General features: G+C 35.6%; 3 protein-coding genes across 9 annotated transcripts in view; 2 read left to right on the top strand and 1 right to left on the bottom strand.

The window, feature by feature from the left end:
• csf1ra (colony stimulating factor 1 receptor, a) overlaps positions 1-235 on the top strand; it is a 44,781-nt gene extending 44,546 nt beyond the window's left edge. Inside the window, exon 23 of the transcript XR_015506894.1 lies at positions 1-235. This exon is cut by the window's left edge and continues 216 nt beyond it. The gene's annotated coding sequence lies outside the window, so the exon portion shown is untranslated.
• The window catches only part of hmgxb3 (HMG box domain containing 3), a 70,918-nt gene that overhangs the window by 10,792 nt on the left and 36,066 nt on the right, over positions 1-24,060 (bottom strand). The window lies entirely within an intron of this gene.
• On the top strand, positions 2,416-22,329 carry LOC147840756 (macrophage colony-stimulating factor 1 receptor-like). Of its 7 annotated transcripts, XR_015507069.1 has the most exons (10): positions 6,418-6,934; positions 7,984-8,168; positions 10,045-10,326; positions 10,405-10,692; positions 12,987-13,123; positions 13,384-13,546; positions 15,603-15,804; positions 16,453-16,568; positions 17,992-20,518; positions 21,024-22,329. XR_015507069.1 is itself a non-coding variant. In XM_087281143.1 (9 exons), exons 2-9 carry the CDS (start codon positions 8,117-8,119, stop codon positions 18,099-18,101), a joined length of 1,275 nt encoding a protein of 424 aa, XP_087137269.1. In that variant the 5' UTR covers positions 2,416-2,534; positions 7,984-8,116; the 3' UTR covers positions 18,102-21,824. The 7 variants fall into 7 exon arrangements, 5 of the variants coding, with proteins under 5 accessions (XP_087137269.1, XP_087137267.1, XP_087137268.1 ...); XM_087281143.1 differs by lacking the exon at positions 6,418-6,934 and adding an exon at positions 2,416-2,534 and having other exon boundaries at positions 10,405-10,617; positions 17,992-21,824; XM_087281141.1 differs by lacking the exon at positions 6,418-6,934 and adding an exon at positions 2,416-2,534 and having other exon boundaries at positions 17,992-21,824.

Here is a 24,060-nt window from a genome sequence, read left to right as displayed (position 1 = left end):
TGTTTATATGTTCATATTATGAGAAATGTTTATGCAATACTTTTTTAAATGGTCAAAGTGTTATATATGAGATGTATTCATTATAACGATGTGATTTCTTACTGTTTATCTGTGTGCTAACATTACTCTAAAGCCTTCTCGTGAGCGAATGCTATACCTTAGATATACTCACAACTGTGGGGTTTTATTTTTCATACAAATACTGCTGAATGCTACTAATAAACTGTGTAAATGTCAGCGAACGTTGTTGTCTGTGAAATTACGTTTTCTTTCGGAGTGCTGTCGGTGGCTGCTGATCAGTAAATGTCTCATGATAATAAACACTGTCAGTTTTCAGACTTTCACTTTTCTGTGTTTCTTATTTACTGCAGCCAGGTGTCTGGGGTGACGCGGTGGCTCAGTGGTTAGCACTGTCGCCTCACAGCAATAAGATCGCTGGTTCAAGCCCCAGCTGGGCCAGTTGGCATTTCTGTGTGGAGTTTGCATGTTCTCCTCATGTTGGCGTGGGTTTCCTCCGGGTGCTCCGCTTTCCCCCACAATCTAAACACATGCACTATAGGGGAATTTAATATGCTAAATTGGCCGTAGTGTATATTCTGTCATCACAGGAATAACAAATTAACATCAGACATCAGTCATAATATTGTCTATCACTCACAAGGACCTTTTAATAAATATATGTTGTACATTAATTAATATTAATATTTATGTGCATAATTTCTGTAGTATGTTTTTCATGGAAAATGTCAATAGCTTAATTGCTTTTTGTCCAATCATTGTAGGAGCAAGAAATTAACATCAGCCATCATTCATAATATTGTCTATCACTCACATGTACCTTTTCATAAATATATTTTGTAAATGCATTTATATTAATATTTATGCGCATAATTTTTTACAGTACATTTTCTTCATGGTGGTTGTAAATATCTTAATTTCTTGTTGTCCAATCATTGTAGGATCAACTAATTAAAATCAGCCATCAGTAATAATGTTGTCTATCACTCGTAATTAAGTTTTTATACGATCAGCAAATATGATTGTTGTATAATTATATACGTAATAAATGTACTATATACACTGTATATTTCTTTACTTGGGCATAAGTAAATATTACATGCACTACATCGTGGCCAATTTCAAGACAATTTTATATAAAAACTACATTTCATACATAATGGGAATTCAACAATAAATGCATTACATCTCATATTTCATCATATTATCATGTAGTTTCATTGATTACTAACACAAATCACACAGCCTCTGCTGGTCTTCCGATTGCAGATCTATATTGACACATGGAACATGAAAAACATTGGCAAAAATCTCACTGAATCGGTAATGAAAGTACAACTTACTTACTATGTAATATGTAGCAATTATGCATAAAAAATATGCAAGTACATGTAAGTAAAACAAAAGTATTTTCCAAAGTGAATAATAGCTACGTGAATACCCAAGTGCATAGATTCTCATTTTGGATTTTTTTTTCTTTTCTTCCACATAAGCAGCACTCATCTCTTGACACTGTAATTAAGGGAGAAAATGCCTAATTGTTATGATTGTGTTTATTCAAACAACTTTTCTATTAAAATAATGTAAAAAAAAAAATATGCATAATATTTTTAATTGAATAGATGTTAATTATAACGATTGCATTGAAAAGTAATTTATTTCATATTTAAAGATATATGTATTTCTTTATTATGTTAACAAAGAGCCAAAGGCTACAATAATTTTCTCCCATATGGTGGCCCTCAATCCTGTATAAATAAAATACTAAAGAAAGGAAAAATATCTTCGTTGTCTTTAAATTATTTCTTTATTCCCATGTACTTCATCAGAGTAATCGTTTAAAGGATGGACCAGTGGTGAAGTTCACAAGTCTCACAAGTCTCAATCTAACCAATTGCTTGCGTATATCTTTAAATAATAAGGAAAAATAAAGAAGAAGGGGAAAAAAACACAGATTTTTTCATATTACATATGAACATGTATACTTTGTGTGTGTTTATGTATACATGATAGCTCAAAATCGCTATAAAATCTAATATGTTTTTAAATTTTTTTCTTTAATATATAGCCTTACATAAACATGTCTGTGATATATCGTTTGCAGATTATTTTATTAACATTAAGAACTTTTTTATTAATAATGCTTGAGCAGTAATCGAAAGGCATTACTACCTTTTTGAATTACACAAAAGACTTAGATAACAATCGATTTACATGACCATCTTTTCACTCTCGTTAATAATAATAATAATAATATTAATAATAATAATAATAATACAATATATATACAAATTCTTGTTTAAATACCAGTAGTCTTGGGATAATTTTGAAAAATATACATTTATGAATAACTTTTTAATAATGACAACAATTAACATTGAGAAGTGAAGACTAGGCAGTGAACGTTAGCAGCCCGAATTAAGAAACTGCTAATCGGCTAGTTGCACAAGATGGCGCTGGTGAGCTTCAGAGACGCCTGTGTGCGTCTTCACGTCCGGTCTATGAGCTAGGAATAGGTAAAGATTTAGCATTTTGGTTACCAAAAATGGACATGTTTTATTTTTTTTTTTATTTTTTTTTTTTTCATATATAAAGCATTTCATCAGCTACACTGCTGCATACCGGTGCACTCATTTGCTTTCTTTCCCTGTTGATGCTGAGGTTCGTGCTTAGTGATTACTCATATTCCGTTGGGATCATGTCTTTTTTTTGTAGCGGTCATTTCTCTACACGGACCCTCTGTGTTGTGTTATAATTATTTTTAATTATTATTACAGTTTTTACAATCGCTATGACAGTTTTTTTTTCAATAGCAAGAGTCCTAAATTCTTAACATGGTTAGCACAACATCCGTCTTTGTTGGCTATACAATTAACACATTTCTTGTTGCTTTGAGGCAAAATGCATCCAGTTAACACCAATTTAAAATGCTTGAACTTCTTTTACAAACAAGCACAACCACCCTGCTGAAAAATCCAGCCTAAACCAGCCTAGGCTGGTTGGCTGGTTTTAGCTGGTAGACCAGCCTGGTTTTAGAGGGGTTTTGGCCATTTCCAGGCTGGTTTCCAGCCATTGATTGGAGATGACCAGCTAAAACCAGCTTGACCAGCCTAGCCAAGCTGGGAGTCCAACCAAAACCAGCTATATCCAGCTTAAACCAGGCTGGTCAAGCTGGTTTTAGCTGGATTTGGCTGGTCATTTTCCAGCCTGACCAGCTAAGACCAGGCTGGAAATGGCTGGAAACCAGCCTGGAAATGGCCAAAACCCCTCTAAAACCAGGCTGGTCGACCAGCTAAAACCAGCCAACCAGCCTAGGCTGGTTTAAGCTGGATTTTTCAGCAGGGGCAAGAGCAAAACAATAGCCTATGTTACAGTCAAATTTACAAATGCTTTCATTTTTGGGTAAATTTGGTTTTATATCCACACATTCGTACGTTGTCCTTAATAATATATCTTCAGTCTTGGCTAATTCCAAATAGGAATTACTTAGATGTGATTTCAGGCTCAATATTCAAGCTAGCGTGGTAAACAATATAGGGAGCGTGTCACAAGTTGTCTGTTCAAAAATGAACAAATGTGCGAACATAAAACCAACTTCACCTCAGTAACTTTAGCGAAGAGCGGGGCACAAAGTAACACTTTTTTGCTTTTGGCCAAATAATAAACAAAGTAATAGGGTTAGACAACACATCTTTGTTTTTTTGTTTTTTACCAACAACACACAAGCCTCTCAAATGAGCACTGGTTTTATGATCGCCGGAGTTGGTTTCTGTGCAGCATTGCCAAAAGTGCCAGGAGTACTATTTACCCCACCTGTGAGGCAAGTTGTAAAAGACAGAGGGTTAGTTGTAAAGCAGATTTCACACAATTAATTTAATCCAGTTTACTTTACAGTGTTTTACAATCTCCATTTTTTTCAAGACATTAACAAGTTGCTTAAATTCTTAACATGGTTAGCACAACATCTGTCTTTGTGGGCTATACAATTAACACATTTCTTGTTGCTTTGAGGCAAAATGCATCCAGTTAACACCAATTTAAAATGCATGAACTTCTTTTACTCACAAGCTCAACCAAGACCAGAACAATGTCATGTTACAGTCAAATTTACAAATGATTTAACACAGTATGCCAGAACAGATAACACCATGTTCTACAGAACAGATATAGGCAAAAGTCAAAGTGAACAGCTGTTTATATTGTGAATTGAAACACAAATTTGAAAATGCAAAAAACTCTTAGTGCCGTCTGAAATTTCCAATAAAAATGCATATTTTTTATAGCCTCCTTTGCTTATGTTGAGTTTTCACTTTAAAGATGACAAAAAGGGCTTATTCTACTCAATAAAAGAGATATTACTGAACCTACACACAGGAGTCTAATAAAAATGTTTATTTTAGAAGAAAATTTCAGAAGGAATTTAGAGGTTTTTGCCTCTGAACTATTAATATATTCCCTGTATTTTTTTTTTTTCATTGCCAATGAGAAACAGCTTATTTCAGTTATCCAAATACATAAATCACAGCTGATTCCCATCTAGGAACCCTACTCAAGTGTTGAGGTTTTTCCAATCACATGATCATAAAAGAGGCACAGTGAGCGCATCCAAGAACTCCGTCACCAATACATCCAGGTAAGGTTATGCAACACAGCCATTACAGTACTATACACAGTGTGTTTCGTAGTAAACTATACTCTATAAACCTAGAGTTCACTAGTACATACAGTAGATATAAAGTACAGTACAGCATTTATATACACTGTGTCTAATTACTTTTTAGAGTCATGGAGTTCGAGGCCAATCAAGTCCCACATGACATTATCTACAGTATGTTGGCGAGGCTGGCTTCAACTTGGCGAAAAGACGTCGCCATTGGAGAAACATAATAGGCCAAAAGGCCACAGTTACCGTGCCGGGCCAGAGAAGATATCAGGTGTGATGTGGATGAGAACATGTGGCTAAATGCAGAAGATTACTTTGTTTTTTAATTGTAATCACAGTGCTTTTTTTTTGTATATCTTGCAGTGATGTCCTTTTCCAAATAAAGTCTATGCTGCAGCAATTCTGTGTCTGTTTTTATTTATTTTTTTACATAAACTGTACATTTTATAAAGCTACTCTGAGATGGTCATTCAGGTTTTGTATTGCATTTCTGCAGCAAAAGAAGAAAAATGCCTGCATTTACTAAACCCATCAACACAAAGCTGCAAAGAGGCTTCAAATATAAGAGCAGAGCTGACAAATAAAATAATGCAGTTTAATGTCAGCTGATGAAAGTGTTTTTTATTGACAATGTGTTATGATTGACTGAATGTTTTGATTAATATTTGAATATGAAACATGTTTGCAGTGTTGTGTTAGACATGGTGTATTGTGTTAAGTTTATTTTTGTATTTTATACATAAGTTTTGGAGTTTAGTTTACAATATGTGATTTTGAGCATGAAATTAACTGTTTTGCCAATTGTGTGTTTTAGGTGTGTTGCTGAGTTAAGAGTTTAGCAAACCTGTTAAATGTATTGAAAAACTGTCATAGCCATCGGAAAAAACTAGAAAGAGTCTTGACAAAAACATGGTCTTGAGGTGATTTTATTTCACTCCTGCATAAAACACACAAACAGACAATCTCTCTCAATATCTGCTGAGTCTCTGTTTTGCATTTCCTCACAACAGACAGCAGCCAAGAGCAAAAGCTCTCAATATACACTCACGCTTTACAACATACACACAGTTTAAGTCAGAATTATTAGCCGCCCTGTTTATTTTTTTCACCAATTTCTGTTGAACGCAGTGAAGATTTTCTTCAACACATTTCTAAACATATTAATAACTCAATAACTAATAACTGATTTATTTTCTCTTTGCCATGATGACAGTAAATAATATTTGACTAGATATTTTTCAAGACACTTCTATACAGCTTAAAATGACATGTAAAGGCTTAACTAGGGTAATTAGGTTAACTAGGCAGGTGAAGGTAATTAGGCAAGTTATTGTATAACTATGGTTTGTTCTGTAGACTATCAAAAATAAAATTAGCTAAAGGGGGCTAATAATTTTGACCTTAAAATGTTATTTAAAAAATTAAAAACGGCTTTTATTCTAGCCTAAATAAAACAAATAAGACTTTCCCCAGAAGAAAAAATATTATCAGACATACTGTGAAAATTTCCTTGCCCTGTTAAACATCATTTAGGAAATATTTAAAAAAAGAAAAAAATTCAAAGGGGGGGGCTAACTGAGATGTATAATAACAGAGATTTTAAATAGAAATAATAGAAATATACTTGTAGTAGGCCCTGATAATACAATAAATAATCTTCCTTAAATAAAAATATAATTTTCTCTACAGTAGTGTTTCTTAGATAATAATCAACATAGCCGCATACCACAAACATCAGGCAAACTCGGTATCGAGTGACAGCGAAGAACTGAATCTTCTAGCATGTACCATGTTTTATCAGAGTAAGCTGTCTAAAGGCAGCTCGCCCTATATAAGTGCTATTTAAGCTCATGTGTGCAGAGAAGTTTTGCAGAACAGAGGAAGTATGGGGTGCAGCCAATGAAGGACTGAAGAATGATTGACAAGTGACGAATTTCACTAAACTCCACCTGTTAATATCAGCTGCTTATATAAGTTGAAGTCGGAAAATGTAAACTGTTGCGCACCTCCTGAATGTAACTCTGGCATTGCATTGAGGATAACAGAATTCTGTGAATCGAGTTATTCATTTGTATCCAATAATTACTAAAATTGTTGACATTGAAGAAAAACCTCTCCTGGCCTTTTTTATTGAACATGCCTGGAATTTAATAAATTTTCCACCAATTTGGCGACTTCGACGTGGAAAAAGCTGGGAAGAAGAAATTATTGATCTGTCTAACTGCACTGACATCATTGTCGGTGAATTATAAAGTAAGCAGAAAACTTTTTAAATCAAATTTCTGCTATTGACTCAATTTAGTTTGATTGATTGATATGTAGGATCGATGTAGTTAGTTTGCTGATGTTGTGACCTTGTGTGCAAACAAAGAAATTGTAAAAGCGAAATAGTTTTGACATTCATTGAAATGAAACTGAAAAGACTTTTCAATGGATTGAAGAGAATTTACAATTGTGAACAGCGAGCATTTTGTTTTATGAAAAGTGTGAATGCTTATTTGTTGTCATTGCGAGTTATAGTGGACAGAAAAAAAAGAAGATATGTCTAGCAGGCTGTGTATAAACGTGTTTGGTATTTAATTACATGTCATTTAAAATTGTGAAATTTCAGTAATTGTGAAAGGGCAAGAAGTTTAGTGATGCGGGTGAAATTTCGATTAAAGAAGATAAATATATTTTTGTTGATTGTGCTGCAAGTGCGAAGTACAGAAGTTTATTAGTGTGTGTAAAATACCCTGTGTAAACTTTATCCAAAAAGTGTCTCATGAGCATTAATTCAGCATTAGATTAATTTCTGAATCATTTTGTGACACTTAAGACTTAAGTAATGACGAAAGCTTTGATCAAACAGGAATAAATCATATTTTAAACTACATTTACAAAAACAACTTTAAAGGTACTTGAAATTATTTTCGCTCAAATAATCACAGACAAGACCTGATAACCTGAACCTTGAGAGGTGCCTTAAATGATAAGCACTTGTTATGTGTATTGCCTTCTTGTTGATTTTTTATATGTTTTCACCTATTTTCCATTATAGGTTTAGGGTGAGTTATTATCTGAGTGAGGAAAAGTATTATATGTTTTATAGTTTTGCTTTTTGCATAAATAAACAATATTTTTTTCATGTTCATACACTTAGTATATACACATGTAATTTTTATTATTATTGTATTATTTGTATTATTGTTTTTTTTTTTTTTTTTTTTGCATAATTGGATAATTCAACTTTTTTTTTAAATATACTCAAAAAACGTTTTTTATTACTAATATAGTTGATTCCAGGATTTTTTCTCCATCAGCTGATTTCTCGGTGTTGCCATCCTGTCAGACTAAAATGAAAAGTCTGTACTGAAAAAGTGAAGGATCAGTGAAAGTCATATTTCCTCTGAGAAGCTGAAGACTGCTGAACGGTTGAGCTGGAGCAGCTCTGAGATGTTCTTCATGCTCTTATTGCTCATCGGGACCCTGTTTGGTCAAGTTCAGGGTAAGAACATCACTTTAAACCTACAGGAAGATCTCGAGTTTTATTTTCTCTGATGGAGTTCACTCAAAACGTATAATTTTCTCACACTGTAAAAAAAAAAAAATCTGTAATTTTACGGTTTATTTCCGGCAGCTGGAGTGCCGGAAAAAAGTAAAATTACGTCCGTTTAATCACAGAAATTTACACTCAGAACAACCTAGCAACCGCCTAGCAATGCCTTAGCAACCACATGAAACACCCAAGCAACACCTTAGCAACTACTCAGAACACCCTTGCAACCACATAGCAACAACACCTAATGACTCAGAACACCCCCGCAATGCATTAGTAACCACTCTGAACACAACCACCTAGCAAACGCTCAGAACACCCTGTCAACCACCAAGCAAGAAACATGCCAATCCTAAAAACATGCTAACGTACTTTTCTATGCCAACTGATAAAAAAAAAAAAAAAAAACTACTTCAATTATTTAAAGGCCACCCCTTTTTCCACATATGAGTCTTTTGTGCCTCCAGAATGTGTCTGTAAAGTTTCAGCTCAAAACACTCATCAGACTATTTATTAGACCTTTCAGAAGTTTCTATGATGTATTATTATTATTAGTAGTATTATTATTATTCATCATATGATGCTTTGATGTAAATTTATCAAAGCAGGCTACTATTAACATTCATACCAGCAAAGTTTTTATTTATATCACCTAAATATCAGTCTAAATATACACAAGGTATTTTTCCCCAGTTATGAATAAAAAAAGCATTAAATTTTAGTTTTTATTTTAAATATTTCAAGGAGTTATTACAACTAACAGATACACATTATGGACATTATGAAGCAATGATTCTTGAACGACTTGGGGAATTCTTTATAACTATTGGCCAAGTTATAACTATTGGTCATTTATAACTAATGACCAAGTTGGCGTTTCTGTGTGGAGTTTGCATGTTCTCCCTGCTTTCGCGTGGGTTTCCTCCGGGTGCTCCGGTTTCCCCCACAGTCCAAAGACATATGTGGTACTGGTGAATTGGGTAGGCTAAATTGTCCTTAGTGTATATGATTGTGTGTGTGGATGTTTCCCAGAGATGGGTTGCGGCTGGAAGGGCATCCGCTGCGTAAAAACTAGCTGGATAAGTTGGTGGTTCATTCCGCTGTGGTGACCCCGGATTAATAAAGGGACTAAGCCGACAAGAAATGAATGAGTTTCATGCAAGCGGACATAGGTGCCGTCTGTAAATGATGTCACTTGCAAAAGAAGTGCGGTTGCCTGAGCGTGCAAGCCTGGAGGTGCAAATGCAAATTTCGTTATCATTCTTACAGATGACGGGGCGTTTTTTTTTTTTTTTTTTTGCATTTCGGCGGATAGTTTTGCACTGTGCACAGTTTTAAAACATTTTAAACTTGTAAAACTCATTCCTGGACTCATTTGATGATGATTGATGATCCCAGAGAGCTGAACAGATCTTTTAATCCCGGTTTCTTTGCGCACGTCCTGCCTTGTTGATATGATTATACGCATTACTATTGACACATGTTAATACACCGCTGTCAATCAAATTGGTGGGCGGGGAAACCGCACTCGTACGTCAAGTTGCAGTCTGCCTCAAAGTGGGAAGGATTTGAATCCAATTTTAATGTCAGGAAATTAAAAAAAAAGAGACTTGTTGTGTTTACATCACTCCAGTATGACTGTGGACACACTATACCTACACACAGTTCTGTCCAAACAGCTCCTGAAAGATGATTTTCACCATAGGTGCCCTTTAAATCTTATAATTACTTTAAACTTTCAGACGAAGCTTTTTCAAGGCGCTGTAACGTTTGTCTATGAGCTTTATTTTTCTAGTTAATGTCTGTTCTGTGTTTTGATCACCAGGTTGGTCTGAACCGCGGATCAGACTGAGCTCTGGTGCTCTGGCCGGCACAGATGTGATCCTGGATTCCGGATCTCCTCTTCAGCTGGTCTGTGAGGGCGACGGTCCAGTGACGTTTCTTCCCCGTCTGGCCAAACACAAGCGCTACATTTCCAAAGAAGTGGGGAAAATACGCAGTTTCCTCGTGGAAAAGGCAACGGTGGACTTCACAGGAACATACAAGTGCGTCTATATGAATGGAAATGATTCAAACTTGTCGTCTTCGGTTCATGTGTTTGTCCGGGGTGAGTGACTCTTTCATTTCTCCACACTTGCAGAAGCACATCATGATGTTAATGATGTAATGTATTGTAATGTTACAGACTCTCGAGTTCTCTTTGTTTCTCCGAGTACGTCTCTGCGTTATGTGCGGAAAGAAGGTGAAGATCTGTTGCTCCCGTGTCTTCTGACCGACCCTGAAGCCACAAACTTCACATTTCGCATGGACAACGTTTCAGCAGCGCCCTACGGCATGAACATCACCTACGACCCCAGAAAGGGTGTCCTGATCCGCAAAGCTCATCCTGGATTTAATGGTGAATACATCTGCAGCGCTAGAATCAGAGGAATTGAGAAAGTGTCAAAGATATTCTCAATAAACATCATTCAAAGTGAGTTTCATTTACAGTGCTGGGTGTTTCCATTCAAATCAGCTGACAGAAGCTCCACATTTTAAATAAACACTCCGCTTTTTTGGAAAATAGAGTCATTTTTCAAGTCACATAGAGTTAAATAGCTTGGTTTTACCACTTTTAAAACTATTCAGCCAATCTTCAGGTCTAGTAAAAGCGCTTTTAGCTTAGCATAGATCATTGAATCGAATTAGACCATTAGCATCTCCCTCAAAAGAACGCTTTTAGCTTAGCTTAGCATAAATCATTGAATCAGATTAGACCATTAGCATCTTCCTCAAAAGAACGCTTTTAGCTTAGCTTAGCATAAATCATTGAATCAGATTAGAATATTAGCATGTCCCTCAAAGAAACGCTTTTAGCTTAGCATAGATCATTGAATCAGATTAGACCATTAGCATCTTCCTCAAAGGAACGCTTTTAGCTTAGCTTAGCATAGATCATTGAATCGGATTAGACCATTAGCATCTCCCTCAAAGGAACGCTTTTAGCTTAGCATAGATCATTGAATTGTATTAGGCCATTAGCACCTCACTCAAAAATGACCAGAGAGTTTCAATCGTACATTTGCTGCTATACCATGACTGCAGCAGGCACAATAATCTTGCAGCAAATGAAAAATATTCACCAGTAGCAAGCCCTACACTTGGACCACCAGTTAAAATTGGTACTGGGGACTATTTTTAGCTGATGCATAATGTTATTGCTCCAGCTGAAGCCTGCTAAAGGTACTACAGCAAAGTTCCCTGATTATTATGCTAGAATGAGAGCATAAATCCCAGCATTTCATTTTACCATTGGTCTTAGTACATGAGATAACTACACAATAATCAAGCTTTAAACAGGAATATTATCATAACTTCTTTTGTCATTTTGAGGAAAATGCTAATGGTCTACTCTGATTCAATGATCTATGCTAAGCTGAGCTAAGCTAAAAGTGCGCCTGCTAGACCCAGAAATCCACTGAATAAATTAAAAAATTGATGAATTGATGACTAGTTAAAGGGATACTTCACCCAACAATGAAAACTCTTTTTGCGTATGATGCTACAAGCTTGGCCACCCCTATTTTTGTTCAGTTCTTTTTTGCAGTTACTCTCAAGCTTCATCAGGTTGGATTTAGAGTGTCAGTCTACTTATCAGTGTTGGGCAAGCTATTTGACAAATGTAATGTGCTAAGCTATTAGCTACTCTACTTAAAATGTAGCTTAACTACACTAAAGCTATGCCCTGGGAAATGTAGCAAGCTAAGCTAAAAGCTACATGGCAAAAGTAGCTTAGCTACATCCAAGCTATTTTTACAATGTTCATTTTTAAATCGAAGCAGCTTAAATCCAAGTCAATCATATCTTAGTGATTAATAAAACTGTCAATGAACCATATGAGGCATAATAGTTCAGTTCAGTTATTTACTGTAAATAATATGCTGTACTAAACAGAAACACATTATAGTATATAACAGCTAAAACAAAATATCCAATAAAAACAGGTGACACACATTTAAAATACTATAGTAATTGATAGTAAAGGGATATATATATATATATATATATATATATATATATATATATATATATATATATATATATATATATATATATATACATATATATATGTGTGTAGTAATAAGCATTATAGTGTTATATATACTAAAGTATTTTTATTTTTTGAGCACAGCATCAGAAATTAAGTTATTGCATCTCTTGGTCTGGGCTCTGGCTGGGTCACTCAAGGACTTTCATGGAGTTGCAGTCCATATATTTTTCATCTTTATTTCTATTGCACTTTTTACAATGTAGATTGTGTCAAAGCAGCTTAACATAGATGAAGAAAAGAGAGTAAAAGCCATGATGTGTTAAATATTGTTGAACATTCCATCAATTCAGACAAGCAGGAGAGTAGTGTAGAACAATGTTTCTCAACCATGTTCTTGGAGCACCACCAGCACTGCATGTTTTGGATCTCTGCTTTATCTGTCACACCCACTGCAGGTCTTTCAGTCTCTGTTAATGAGCTGATGATCATGGTTGAGAATGTGCAGAGCTGATGGTCCTCCAGGAATGTGGTTGAGAAACACTGGTGTAAAAAGTGGTGTAATTCTAGTTAAGTTTAAATGATTTAGTGTAAAATTGATTTTCTTCAAGGATGTATATTGCTGCATTCATCTTTTCCTTAATTCTGACTATTCCCTGTCCCTGCTGCCGAAATGTGGAATAAGATATTGTAATTAAAAGCTATAATTTTTATTATACTATTTGTTTGTTTGTATTCAGGGTTACGTTTTCCACCGTATGTGTACCTGAAGAGGAACGAGTATGTAAAACTGGTTGGGGAGAGACTTCAGATCAGTTGTACGACAAATAATCCTAACTTTTACTACAACGTCACATGGACACACTCCTCAAGAATGGTATGAGCTTTTCAAGTAAATGTATGAAAGTATATAGTCATTGCCATGTTTCAACAACAATAATCAACACTGCATGATTTCTGAAAGATGATCTGACACTGAACACTGGAGTAATGGTGTTCAAATTCAACTTTAAAGCAGAAGAACAAATAATATTTCAAAATTTTTTGTGAATTTTTAATCACTCAAATGCAGATTTGGTTAGCGGAAAAGATTTATTTGAGCATGTAGGATAACTGTTGTACTTGTCTGTTTATTAGCTGCCCAAAGCAGAGGAGAAATCAACAATGGAGGTCGACCATTTAGCCATCGAGAGCATCCTGACCATCCCGTCTGTTCAGCAGTCGCACACTGGGAACATCACCTGTACGGGTCAGAATGAAGCCGGGGCAAACAGCTCCACCACACAGCTGCTGGTCGTAGGTGAGAAGCAGAGATGATTGTTGACGTTTGTGTCCTTTAAAGGGGACTTATTTTTTGCAAAAATCACTTTTATGAGAAGTTTAAACACAATTGTGTGGCAACAATGTGTGAATATAGGCGGTCCCTTACAGTTAAAAATAAATTTATTAAATTTTTTATAATCAGACTTGATAAAAACAGTTTGCAGAAATATTTTTATTGACATTCTCTCTTTGTACGTGTCATCAGAGTAGAGAAAGCCCTGCACATTACTGATGATCTCTATTATCAGCTTAGACAGCCCTGAGTGAGAAGCAGCCGTCTGCCATTCGTGTTTTCACTGTAGTCCACTGTAGTCACCTTCTTTGGAGCCACTTCTTTTGACATTTTCAGTTTTTACACAGATAACATTAGTCCTGTTTTGAATCTGCCACTAACTCACACATAGGCATTTGTAGCTTTGCCCTCTTTATTCCTTTTCACACTTTGTTTCCTGCTGACTGCTTACTTGTATATGGACGGTACTTCCGCTGCTACCATTTTGTCTGAGATTCGCTGCGTACATCGACAGACTTGTGACATGTAGTGTACAGTGTAGTTGACAGCAATGACGAGGTTTGAGTCCACCAAAGAATGGCTCCAGAAAGGAGGTAAGACAAAAACAAAAGCCAAAAAACAAAAACAAACAAGTAAAGAACAGGATGAGAATTGGGTAAAATCTGAAAACATGGTAAAAATCAGGCTGTTCTTTTTCTGGATTGCTTTTGAAACCCTGTCGGTTGGGTTTAGGTAAGGCGGTGGACGGGTCGATTGGGGCTTTTGAAAACACTGTCATTGGGTTTAGAGAAGGGGGTGAGTGGGTCAGTTGGTGCCTTTGAAATTACTTACGGTTGGGTTTAGGGAAGGCGGTGGGTTGGTCAATCTTTGCTTTTGAAAATACGATTGGTTTGGTTTAGGGAAGGCGGTGGGTGGGTCAGTTAGTGCTTTTGAAAACACTGTCTGTTGGGTTCAGGAAAGGTGGTGCGCGTGTCAGTCTGTGCTTTTGAAAACACTATCGGTTGGGTTTATGGAAGTTAGTGGTCGCTGGTAGTGGGTGGATCATTCGATTCTTTTGAAAACACTACCGTTGGGTTTAAAGAAGGTGGTAGGTGGGTCACTCGATGCTTTTGAAAACTATTTTTTGGGTTTAAGGAAGGTGATGGGCGGGTCAATCTGTGCTTTTGAAAAGACTATAGCTTGCGTTTAGGGAAGGCGGTGGGCGGATCAATTGGTGCTTTTGAAAACACTGTCGTTGGGTTCAGGTAAGACGGTAGGCTAGTCAATTAGTGCTTTTGAAAACACTATCATTGAATTTAGGGAAGGCAGTGGGCTGGTCAATTAGTGCTTTCAAAAACATTGTCGGTTGGGTTTAAGAAAGGCAGTAAGCCATTCAATTGGTGCTTTTGAAAACACTATCGGTTGGGTTTAAGGTAGGAGGTGGGTGGGTCAATCGGTGCTTTTGAAAACACTGTTGGTTGGGTTTAAGGAAGGCAGGGGGGCAGGTCATTTGGAGCTTTTGAAAACACTGTTGGTTAGGTTTAAGAAAGGCGGTGGGCGGGTCAATTTGTGCTTTGGAAAACAAAATAAACAAACAAAAATTGGTTGGGTTTACGAAAGAGGGTTGGTTGGGGGTACCGGTTGGTTGGTCAGTCAGTCAGTCAGTCTGTCACTCAACAGCGGCCTTTATAAAAATAAAAAAAAAGCACAATTTACATGAGAAGAGCAGATGCGAATGGTAATTGCAAGAGAAATTTGAGATCTCAAAAAGCATATACAGTGACCTCTGGCAGATTCACAAAAACAAAAACTGCAAAAAAAAATGCACCTTTAGGGACGTATTTGGCACTCTCCGAAAATGTATATATAGAGTATGTTTTCAGAATGAGCCTCAGTTAAAGAAATTAGTATTTCCTCTTTTATCCCTGATTAGGCAACTAAACTGGAAAAGTGACAAATGTCTTTTGAATCTCTTTGCAATAAAAGCTTAAACAAATAAATAAAATATTAAATCTACTAATGCACTTGTTGTTTGTGACAGAGGAGCCGTACATTCGATTGTCCCCAAAGCTCTCGTCTAAACTCACACACCGCGGTCTGTCCATCGAGGTGAGCGAAGGAGACGATGTGGATCTCGGGGTTTTGATCGAAGCGTATCCTCCTCTGACTTCACACAAGTGGGAGACGCCCACATCCCATAATGCCTCACTTCCAGAGAACAGGTTTTTCAACCATAACGACAGGTCAGTTGAAAACATCATCGCTAATTTTTTATATTTAATGTTCTTTGAGGTTTGCGTATAGTGTTAAAGTGTTATCGCATGTTTACTTGTTTCAAACCTTTATGAGTTTCTGCTTAAAAAGATATTTTGAAAAATGATGGAATCCTGTATCCATAGTGTTTGTTTTTACTACTATGGAGGTCAATGGTTACGTTGGTCACTTTTCTCATTTATACTATACAAGAAGCAAAATGAATGAATGAATGAATGAATGGATGGATGGATGGATGGATGGATGGATGGATGGATGAATTAATTAGTACTAAATGAATGAATGATTATATAAATGAATGAATGAATGAATGAAACGTTAAAGGAATGAATGATTTTATAAATTGATGGACTGATGAATGAATAAATGAATGAATGAATGAATGAATGATGGATGGATGGATACATGGATAGATGGATGGATAAAGGAATTAATGAATAGATGAATAAATGAACAAAGAAATTTTGTACCAATATTTTGTCTTTATATAGTCATGAATAAATGAATATATATATAGTCAAATGCAGTTATTAACATGGCAAGTGACACAAATATAACAGTTTAGTATTGTTATTATTCATAGGCTGATGAATGTGAGATTGTGATGGATTTTGTAGGTACGAGGCGCTGCTGTTCCTCAAGAGTCTGAACTTCGAGGAGATCGGCAAATACACGCTCAATGTCAAGAACAGCATGAAAAATGCCTCCATTACTTTTGATATTAAAATGTACAGTAAGTAAAGTTACTTGTGTTTATATATGTACGTTATGTACGATTAAGATACATACGACACTAGGAAAATATGGCATATTGTTGTTGAATATATATATATATATATATATATATATATATATATATATATATATATATATATATATAATGTGTTTAATTATATATGAAATGAATAGGTTAAAGATATTTTTCAGATCTAGTTATATCTAATTCAGACTAAAAATGTTGTAAAAATGTTTTGGTTGCTTTTAATAATTTTTAGGCATTTTTAAGTCTTTAAAACACAGAGTAAAAGCAATCAATGTATAAAAAAATGTAACTTATCACACATGTCTACAATACGTATCTTGCATGTAATATCATCGTGATAATGATAATTCTGTGACATATTGCACAGCCCTATTGTTAATATATGTAAGTAGAGCCAGACAGAATCTGCAGACATTTTCGGACCCGTCTAGGGATAAGCGAAGACTGCACACACAATGCTGCTCAAGAAAATTTATAAAGAATTTAGTTTATCGATTATTTTCTAAAAACAAATTTTGTCTCTTTTTTCAACTTCAGGAGCTGACCAAGCCAAAATAATAAACAAAACAATCTAAATTCAAATCCCCTCTAAAATTTTCAGCAAAAGAATTCCTATAGTGGGCCTAGTAATAATTTATATACAAAACTTGAGGCATCCCATTTTAAAAAGCATTTGCTCTGTAAAAGCACCATCCCCTTTACCACGGTCTTTAGATTTACAATGTTATATATCACGTAAAAATTGTCATGTAATTTAAATATTACAATTATCTAGGTATGGTTATGCGGTTTAGCCTTTAAATGTCACTTTAAGCTATATAGAAGTGTGTTTAAAAATATCTAGTCAAATATTATTTACTGTCATCATGACAAAAATAAAATAAATCAGTTATTAGAAATGAGTTATTAAAACTATTATGATTAGAAATGTGCTGAAAAAAACTTCTCCGTTGAACAGAAAATGAGGAAAAAAATAAACAAACAAGGGGCCTAATAATTCTGACTTAAACTGTGTATATATTCTGAATTGTTTGTTTAACCATCTCTGAATTATTATTTATTTATGTACTGGTAAAATAAATTCATTTAACATGGGAGCAGATGTTCATTTCCTTCATAAGAACTACTATTTGAAAAAAACACTATCACAAATCTTAAAATTGACATCAGAACAACTTCATGAGGCCCAGTCTTTGTGATTGTATGCTTATTGGTAAAAATATGTGTGTAAATCAAATATTAATGCTAACACTTTCAAATAATGATCCATACTCAAAGGTGCCCTATAGAGAAATCTGGGTATACCAAGGAATAGTAGAATAATAAAAGATCACTATATGTAAATGGGCACACTGTGAGCCTCAGACACCACTGTTTTCTTGTTTTCATGTAGAATCGACAAGTGTAAAAGCCCAGTGGACAACAGGCCAATCAGAAGACAAAACAAACTGTGACGAGACTCGCGGGCCATGCCCTCCGCATTTGCATCTATGCCTACTTTAGGCCATTAATCCAGACCTGACGAGCCGCCGCATCATCAAGAGAACACGACTCATATGCAACTCTGACATCATAAATAAAGCTCTGAAATCATTAATATGCTCAGACTGCCTTTGATAAGCCAAACATTTTCAAGTAATAAAACAGTGATTATACCCCTCCTTTTAAGTGTATATTTCACTTACTAGCAGTTAGTAAATTGGCAAACTATCATCTCAATAACATTGCAAGAATTAGATGCTTTGTTTCCAGTGAAGACCTAAAGAAACTTGTTCATGCTGTTGTCAGCAGCAGGGTGGATTACTGTAACGGCCTCCTCACTGGCCTTCCCAAAAAGACAGTCAGACAGTTACAGCTCATCCAGAACACTGCGGCCAGAACCAGAAAAATCAGAGCACATCACACCTGTCCTCAGGTCTTTACAAAGGCTCCCAGTTACATTCAGAATAGATTTTAAAGTATTATTACTTGTCTATAAATCACTTAATGGCCAAGGACCTCAATACATTACAGATATGCTCACTGAATACAAACCTAACAGATCATCCAGATCTTTAGGATCATATAAACTAGAAATTCCAAAAGTTCAGTCAAAGCAAGGTGAATCAGCTTTCAGCTGCTAACAGCGCCCCCTGCTGTTGGAATCAGCTTTTAGAAATGATCAGATGTGCTCCAACATTAGGCACATTCAAATCAAGACTGAAAACACATCTGTTTAGCTGTGCCTTTACTGAATGAGCACTGTGCTACGTCCAACAGATCCCACTATTATGTTTTTCTCTTCTTTTTCCTTCTTTTATAACCTGTTTGAACACATTTTAATCAGTTTTTTAAATCACTTTTATAATTTTTTTAAGCTTTTTATATTTGTCTCTTCTTTTCCTATTTATGTAAAGCACTTTGAAATGCCACTGTGTATGAAATGTGCTTTAGAAATAAACTTGTCATGCCCACTATGTATGAGTCTTATTTTTAAATTGCAAATGCCGAATTGTTTACTGTGTGAAAATGCAAGATTTGCAGATTACACACTTACTCATCTCCATTCCAAAGGGGCATTATGTATATTTAATTGTATCTTCTGTTAATTTGTCATGTTTATTGTGAAATTTGATGTGTAAGTTTCAACAAACACGTTGACTGATAAATTACTCAGCTAAACTGTCATATGTTCATGCAGAGGTTGATATTAAAGGGCACCTATTTTACCCCTTTTCAAGATTTAAGATGAGACTTTAGTGTCTCCAGAATGTGTCTGTAAAGATTCAACTCAAATCAGATTATTCAACGCAATCTCACAGCAATTTGTACCTTTTTGATTTAGTGGGTAATTCGTATGAATTGTTATGATCTAATTTGTACAATTTAGAAGATTTGCACATCACCCAATGACGGTTGGGGTTAGGGGTGGAGTTAGGTGCCACGCCTCCTTTTTAAAATCGTACATTTTCGCACGACTGAACTCGTTCGAATTCGTACGAATTAGCCACTAAACTGACAAAATGTAAAATACGTTTCCTCTCGAGATCAGGCTGGATTATTTATTATAACTTTGAGAATAATTGATTTTCTGCTCTGAACAACATGTAGCTGCTTTTGTTTTTGTTGTTATTTTGTTGAAAAAAATGAACAAGATAGAGCAGACTTAAGCTTTAACCCTGTTTTTGAAAGGATAAAAAGTTGATAATATTTTTGGCTATTAAGGGATTTGTCAGGGTCAGAGATCTTCTTTCAAAAGCAGAATAAATAACTAGAATAACCTATTTTGCTTCAACCATATCTAGATAATATCTATTAAAACAGTGAAGTCCATTAATACCATTTTATTTAATTTCTTATGGAAGAATTGTGTATACATCTGTAAATCTGTTGTTTTAAATTTCCTTAAACATAGGGGACTTGACTATTTTGAATTTCTCTTCTCCAAATAATACTCTTAAAATTAAACGGTAAAACTTTTGTTTGAATAAACCTTCTCTCTGGAATTTTATTCCCAATTTTATTTTTGCCCATATGGAAACTGATCTACAGGCACAATTTATCTCCACAATGTTATTTTATTTGGAACAATCTATGTATTTTGCATGATTGTGATTTGAAAAGGGTATTGTTTCAGTTTGCCATCTGTTTAACCCTCAAGGCTATCTTCTGACATATGGTGAGTTTCTTGTTATATTTTAACTTTCCTTTGACTCCCAAGGAAATTTTCTCTTGTTTTCTCTGCTATTAATTCTAGTATTGTTTAAATACTCATTTCTCACAGTACGCGTTCTGTTTTCGCAGTGTCCAAAATTCGTTTTTCCAGGGTGACTTGGCAAGACCAGTCTCCACATGAACACAAGTCCGTTCTCTGCGTTCTTGGAATTGAGAAACAGCCACACACATGCAGAATTCCCGAAACGTAACATACTGACAAGCAGGTGTGTCTGTCAATCAATTCAGTGGGCCGCACTCATTACATCACATTGCGGTCAGCCTCAAAATGGGAAGGATTTGGATTCCTATTTTAACATCAGAACATTAAAAAAAAAAAAAAAAAAAAAGACTTATTGTGTTTCTATCACTACAAAATGACTGTAGACACACTATACTCCACACAGATCTGTCCAAACAGCTTAAAAAAGATGATTTTCATCAGGTGCCCTTTAATTCCTGGCTGTGTTTTCATTCACTGTAGCTTCAACATACAGCAAGATACATACCTATCACTCTTTTTTGTAAAGTTTTAATTATAATTAGGCCTTTATCCACAACAGATCTGTTAAGCAAGATAGGTTAATGTTGCTCTGACTGGGTTTAAATTATTATTCAGCATACTTCATGCTCTGTCTGTGTGCACTAAACCCACATCCTTCCTAAAAGGAAATGGAGTGAAATAAGCAACAGAATCTCTTCTGAAATACTAAATCTGATTTTGTTTGACAGCAAAGCCTATGGCAATGGTGAAATGGGGGAAAGTGACCACTCTGTCCTGTCGATCTTATGGATATCCAGCTCCCAGCATGCTCTGGTACCAATGCACAGAAATCAGAACCACGTGCGTCTTCATATATACACTATATACGCACACATTTTTATTATACTGATACACAATCTACATAAAAGGCAATCAAACAAGCAGGTCAAACAACACACACGCGCACACACACACACACACACACACACACACACACACACACACACACACACACATATTTGAAGCACAAATAAGCCCTGCTCTGAAATTGAGTGACATTTCCCAAGTGGTGGTTTATATGTTGAGTTTTGGTCACATTAAACTAGTTTTGATCGGCCATTTGACTAGTTTTGTTGCAGAACATGGCAACCCTGACTCCTGCCCCCTCTATACTGTAGCTCCTCAATGATATTATTCAGCAACATGATTTTTTTAATTTGATGTTTAATTTTAACAACACCACTATTTGAAAATGAAAACAGCATATAGCGTTGATCACACACTGGTCAACTGAAGAAATATTCTAAGCTTGATTTCATTAGTGCCGAGTGCGCTTAGCATTAAGCTAGAAAGAGAAAATTTTGGTTAAAAAGTTGTGAATTTAACAGTAGGTAACAGAATTGAAAGTCAAAACGAACTTGTGTGTTTAGGCTTAGGGCTAGTTGCATATAATTATGTAATTCATTGAAATTACTATTGTAATGGACTATACCTATAGTCATGAGTAACATCTTAAATTAAAGTGATACCCAGAATTATTTGAGGAATATTAGAGGAAAATTAAAAGAAAAAGCTGTTAAAAAAAGTATATTTACATATATTTATATATTCTTTCATTCAATTTTCCTTTAGCTTAGTCCCTTTATTAATCCGGACTCGCCACAGTGAAATGAATCACCAACTTATCCAACATATGTTTTACGCAGCGGATGCCCTTCCAGCTAGAACCCAGCACTGAAACACCCATACACACTCATTCACACACATACAGAACAGACAATCAAAATGTGTTCGGACTGTGTTTGGACCAGAGGATGATAATGTGTAGAACGGCCATAAATGAGGTTGGTGTCGTGATCTCACTCCTTTCGAGTGTGCATGTGCGTTATCGGAAAAGATTCCGATTGTGTTTGCTTTGACCTTCTTGCTGTGAGGCGGCAGTACTAACCACTGAGCCAACATGCTACCAAACTAAGAAAATTACATTAAATAAAAACAAGCCATTCCTGCTGCACTTTATAAATGTAAATATATATAAATAAAGCATGACTGACTAACTCTCTCTTTCTTTAACTTCATGAATGCTGTTTTCAAATATTTTAACACTGTCGATTTAACACACTCTTCGAATGGCTCCTATTCGTGAACGTGTGTGAAATCCTCTAAAGAGCAGTGTGTGTGTTTGCTCTCTGCACGGAAGCCCAGATATGAGATTCGAAACCATCGAAGCCACAAATGGAAACAACTACACCTTCATCGACCCCACACAAATGCCGTACAACAAGAAATGGGAGTTTCCTCTGTACTTGATCTTTCATTAATTCACACAGATACACACAGGGTGTCCGAGGATCCTTAAAAAGTTTTCCATAGAATTTGAAAATAATGCCTTTATTTCCTAAGTCCATGTTTCAGAGTTCTTAAAAATACAATCGAATCGACACCCTACACTCTCAGAAATGAAGGTACACAAGCTGTTACTGAAGTGGTATCTTTTTAAAAGGTACACATTTGTACTTGAAGGGTCCAAATTGGTACCTCAAAGGTATATATTAGTACGTACAAATTTTAGGAGGAACACTTTTATACTCTTTAGGTACTAAAATGTACCCTTGAGGTATTAATATGGACCTTTTAGGTACAAATTTGTACCTTTTGAAAAGGTACCACCCCAGTGACAGTTTGCATACTTTTATTTCTGACAGTGTAAAGAAGATTTTGTGTCCCTTTTGAAATCCACTTTAATCTCTCCGGCTTTCATCATGCAGAACAACATAGGGGGAACCAAAGTCTATTTATACTCTTTGGCAGAACCCAATTAAATAAATCGCTGGGATTTTGCTCCATAATAGCTTACAACGTCTGCGTCAACCTGTACTTTTACAAATTAAGATCTGGAGAAGGACCAGAATCTGATGATTTTTGAATGACGCCGACGATTACACAAGATGTGTCACTCGTATAGTCTTGAATGGGGAAAAGTGTAACAATCAATATGGCTATTAAAGCCCCGCCTAATAGTACAGGAGCCATTCATCGATCGCTATTGACCTTATTCTAAAATGCGGAAGTGCGCCTGTTTTCGCGATTAAACTTCCGATTCAGTCGCCTATGGGAGAAATGACTAGAAATAATAAACGGCAGAAAATGGTAAAACTACTTGCTCTCCAAACAAATGTTTGCATGACTATAGAGACCAAGTAGGATAATACAATAAGGAAATATCAGTTTGCAACATCAAACAGCGAAACAAGCTGTTTTTAATGTCTAAAAATGAATGGAAGTGAATAAGACCAGAAGTCTCGAGCCAAAAAGATTCAAATGGCTGCACCCGCTCGTCTGCGAAGAATAAGGTGAATAGACTGATGCTTCTCCAGGGTAGAAGTTCGAACCACATGTGTGCTTTTACAACACTTTAGTTGGTCAACAAATGCAGCAGAATCTCAGCGAATACTTGCTTCACAGACATAAGAAATAAATCCACACAAAGCTTGAAATCTCTCCATTTAAATGAACCCACAACACTTGTAAACATAAGGTTTTTCTCATCTGTTTGAAAAAAACGCGAGGTACAGTCTGTCCTGGAAAACGCACATCACATGACAGCAACTACTCAAACGCCTACAAACTTATAAACAAAGAGTCGCTGTCATTTCTGGAGGAGATTCACCATCAAGACCAAGTGATGAATTACTTCATAAGAACAGCGCAATCAGACGATCATTATCCAGAGGATGATAATGTTTGAGCGTTTAGAAATAAAACTTATAAGATGGTTGTTGTTTA

This window comes from Danio rerio, chromosome 14 (genome assembly GCF_052040795.2).
Source record: "Danio rerio strain M-AB ecotype USA chromosome 14, GRCz13ab, whole genome shotgun sequence".
Classification (NCBI taxonomy): domain Eukaryota; kingdom Metazoa; phylum Chordata; class Actinopteri; order Cypriniformes; family Danionidae; genus Danio; species Danio rerio.
Note: the sequence above shows the minus strand (reverse complement) of the source record. Positions and strands in the feature narration are given on the sequence as shown.

What these genes read in the sequence shown, in the direction of transcription:
- LOC147840756 (XM_087281141.1), top strand. Translation starts at nt 8,117, where the DNA reads ATGTTCTTCATGCTCTTATTGCTCATCGGGACCCTGTTTGGTCAAGTT. An exon ending in CTCAATAAACATCATTCAAA is followed by an intron (nt 10,693 to 12,986) that starts GTGAGTTTCATT and finishes GTTTGTATTCAG; the next exon opens with GGTTACGTTTTCCACCGTAT. An exon ending in TTTTGATATTAAAATGTACA is followed by an intron (nt 16,569 to 17,991) that starts GTAAGTAAAGTT and finishes GTTTTCATGTAG; the next exon opens with AATCGACAAGTGTAAAAGCC.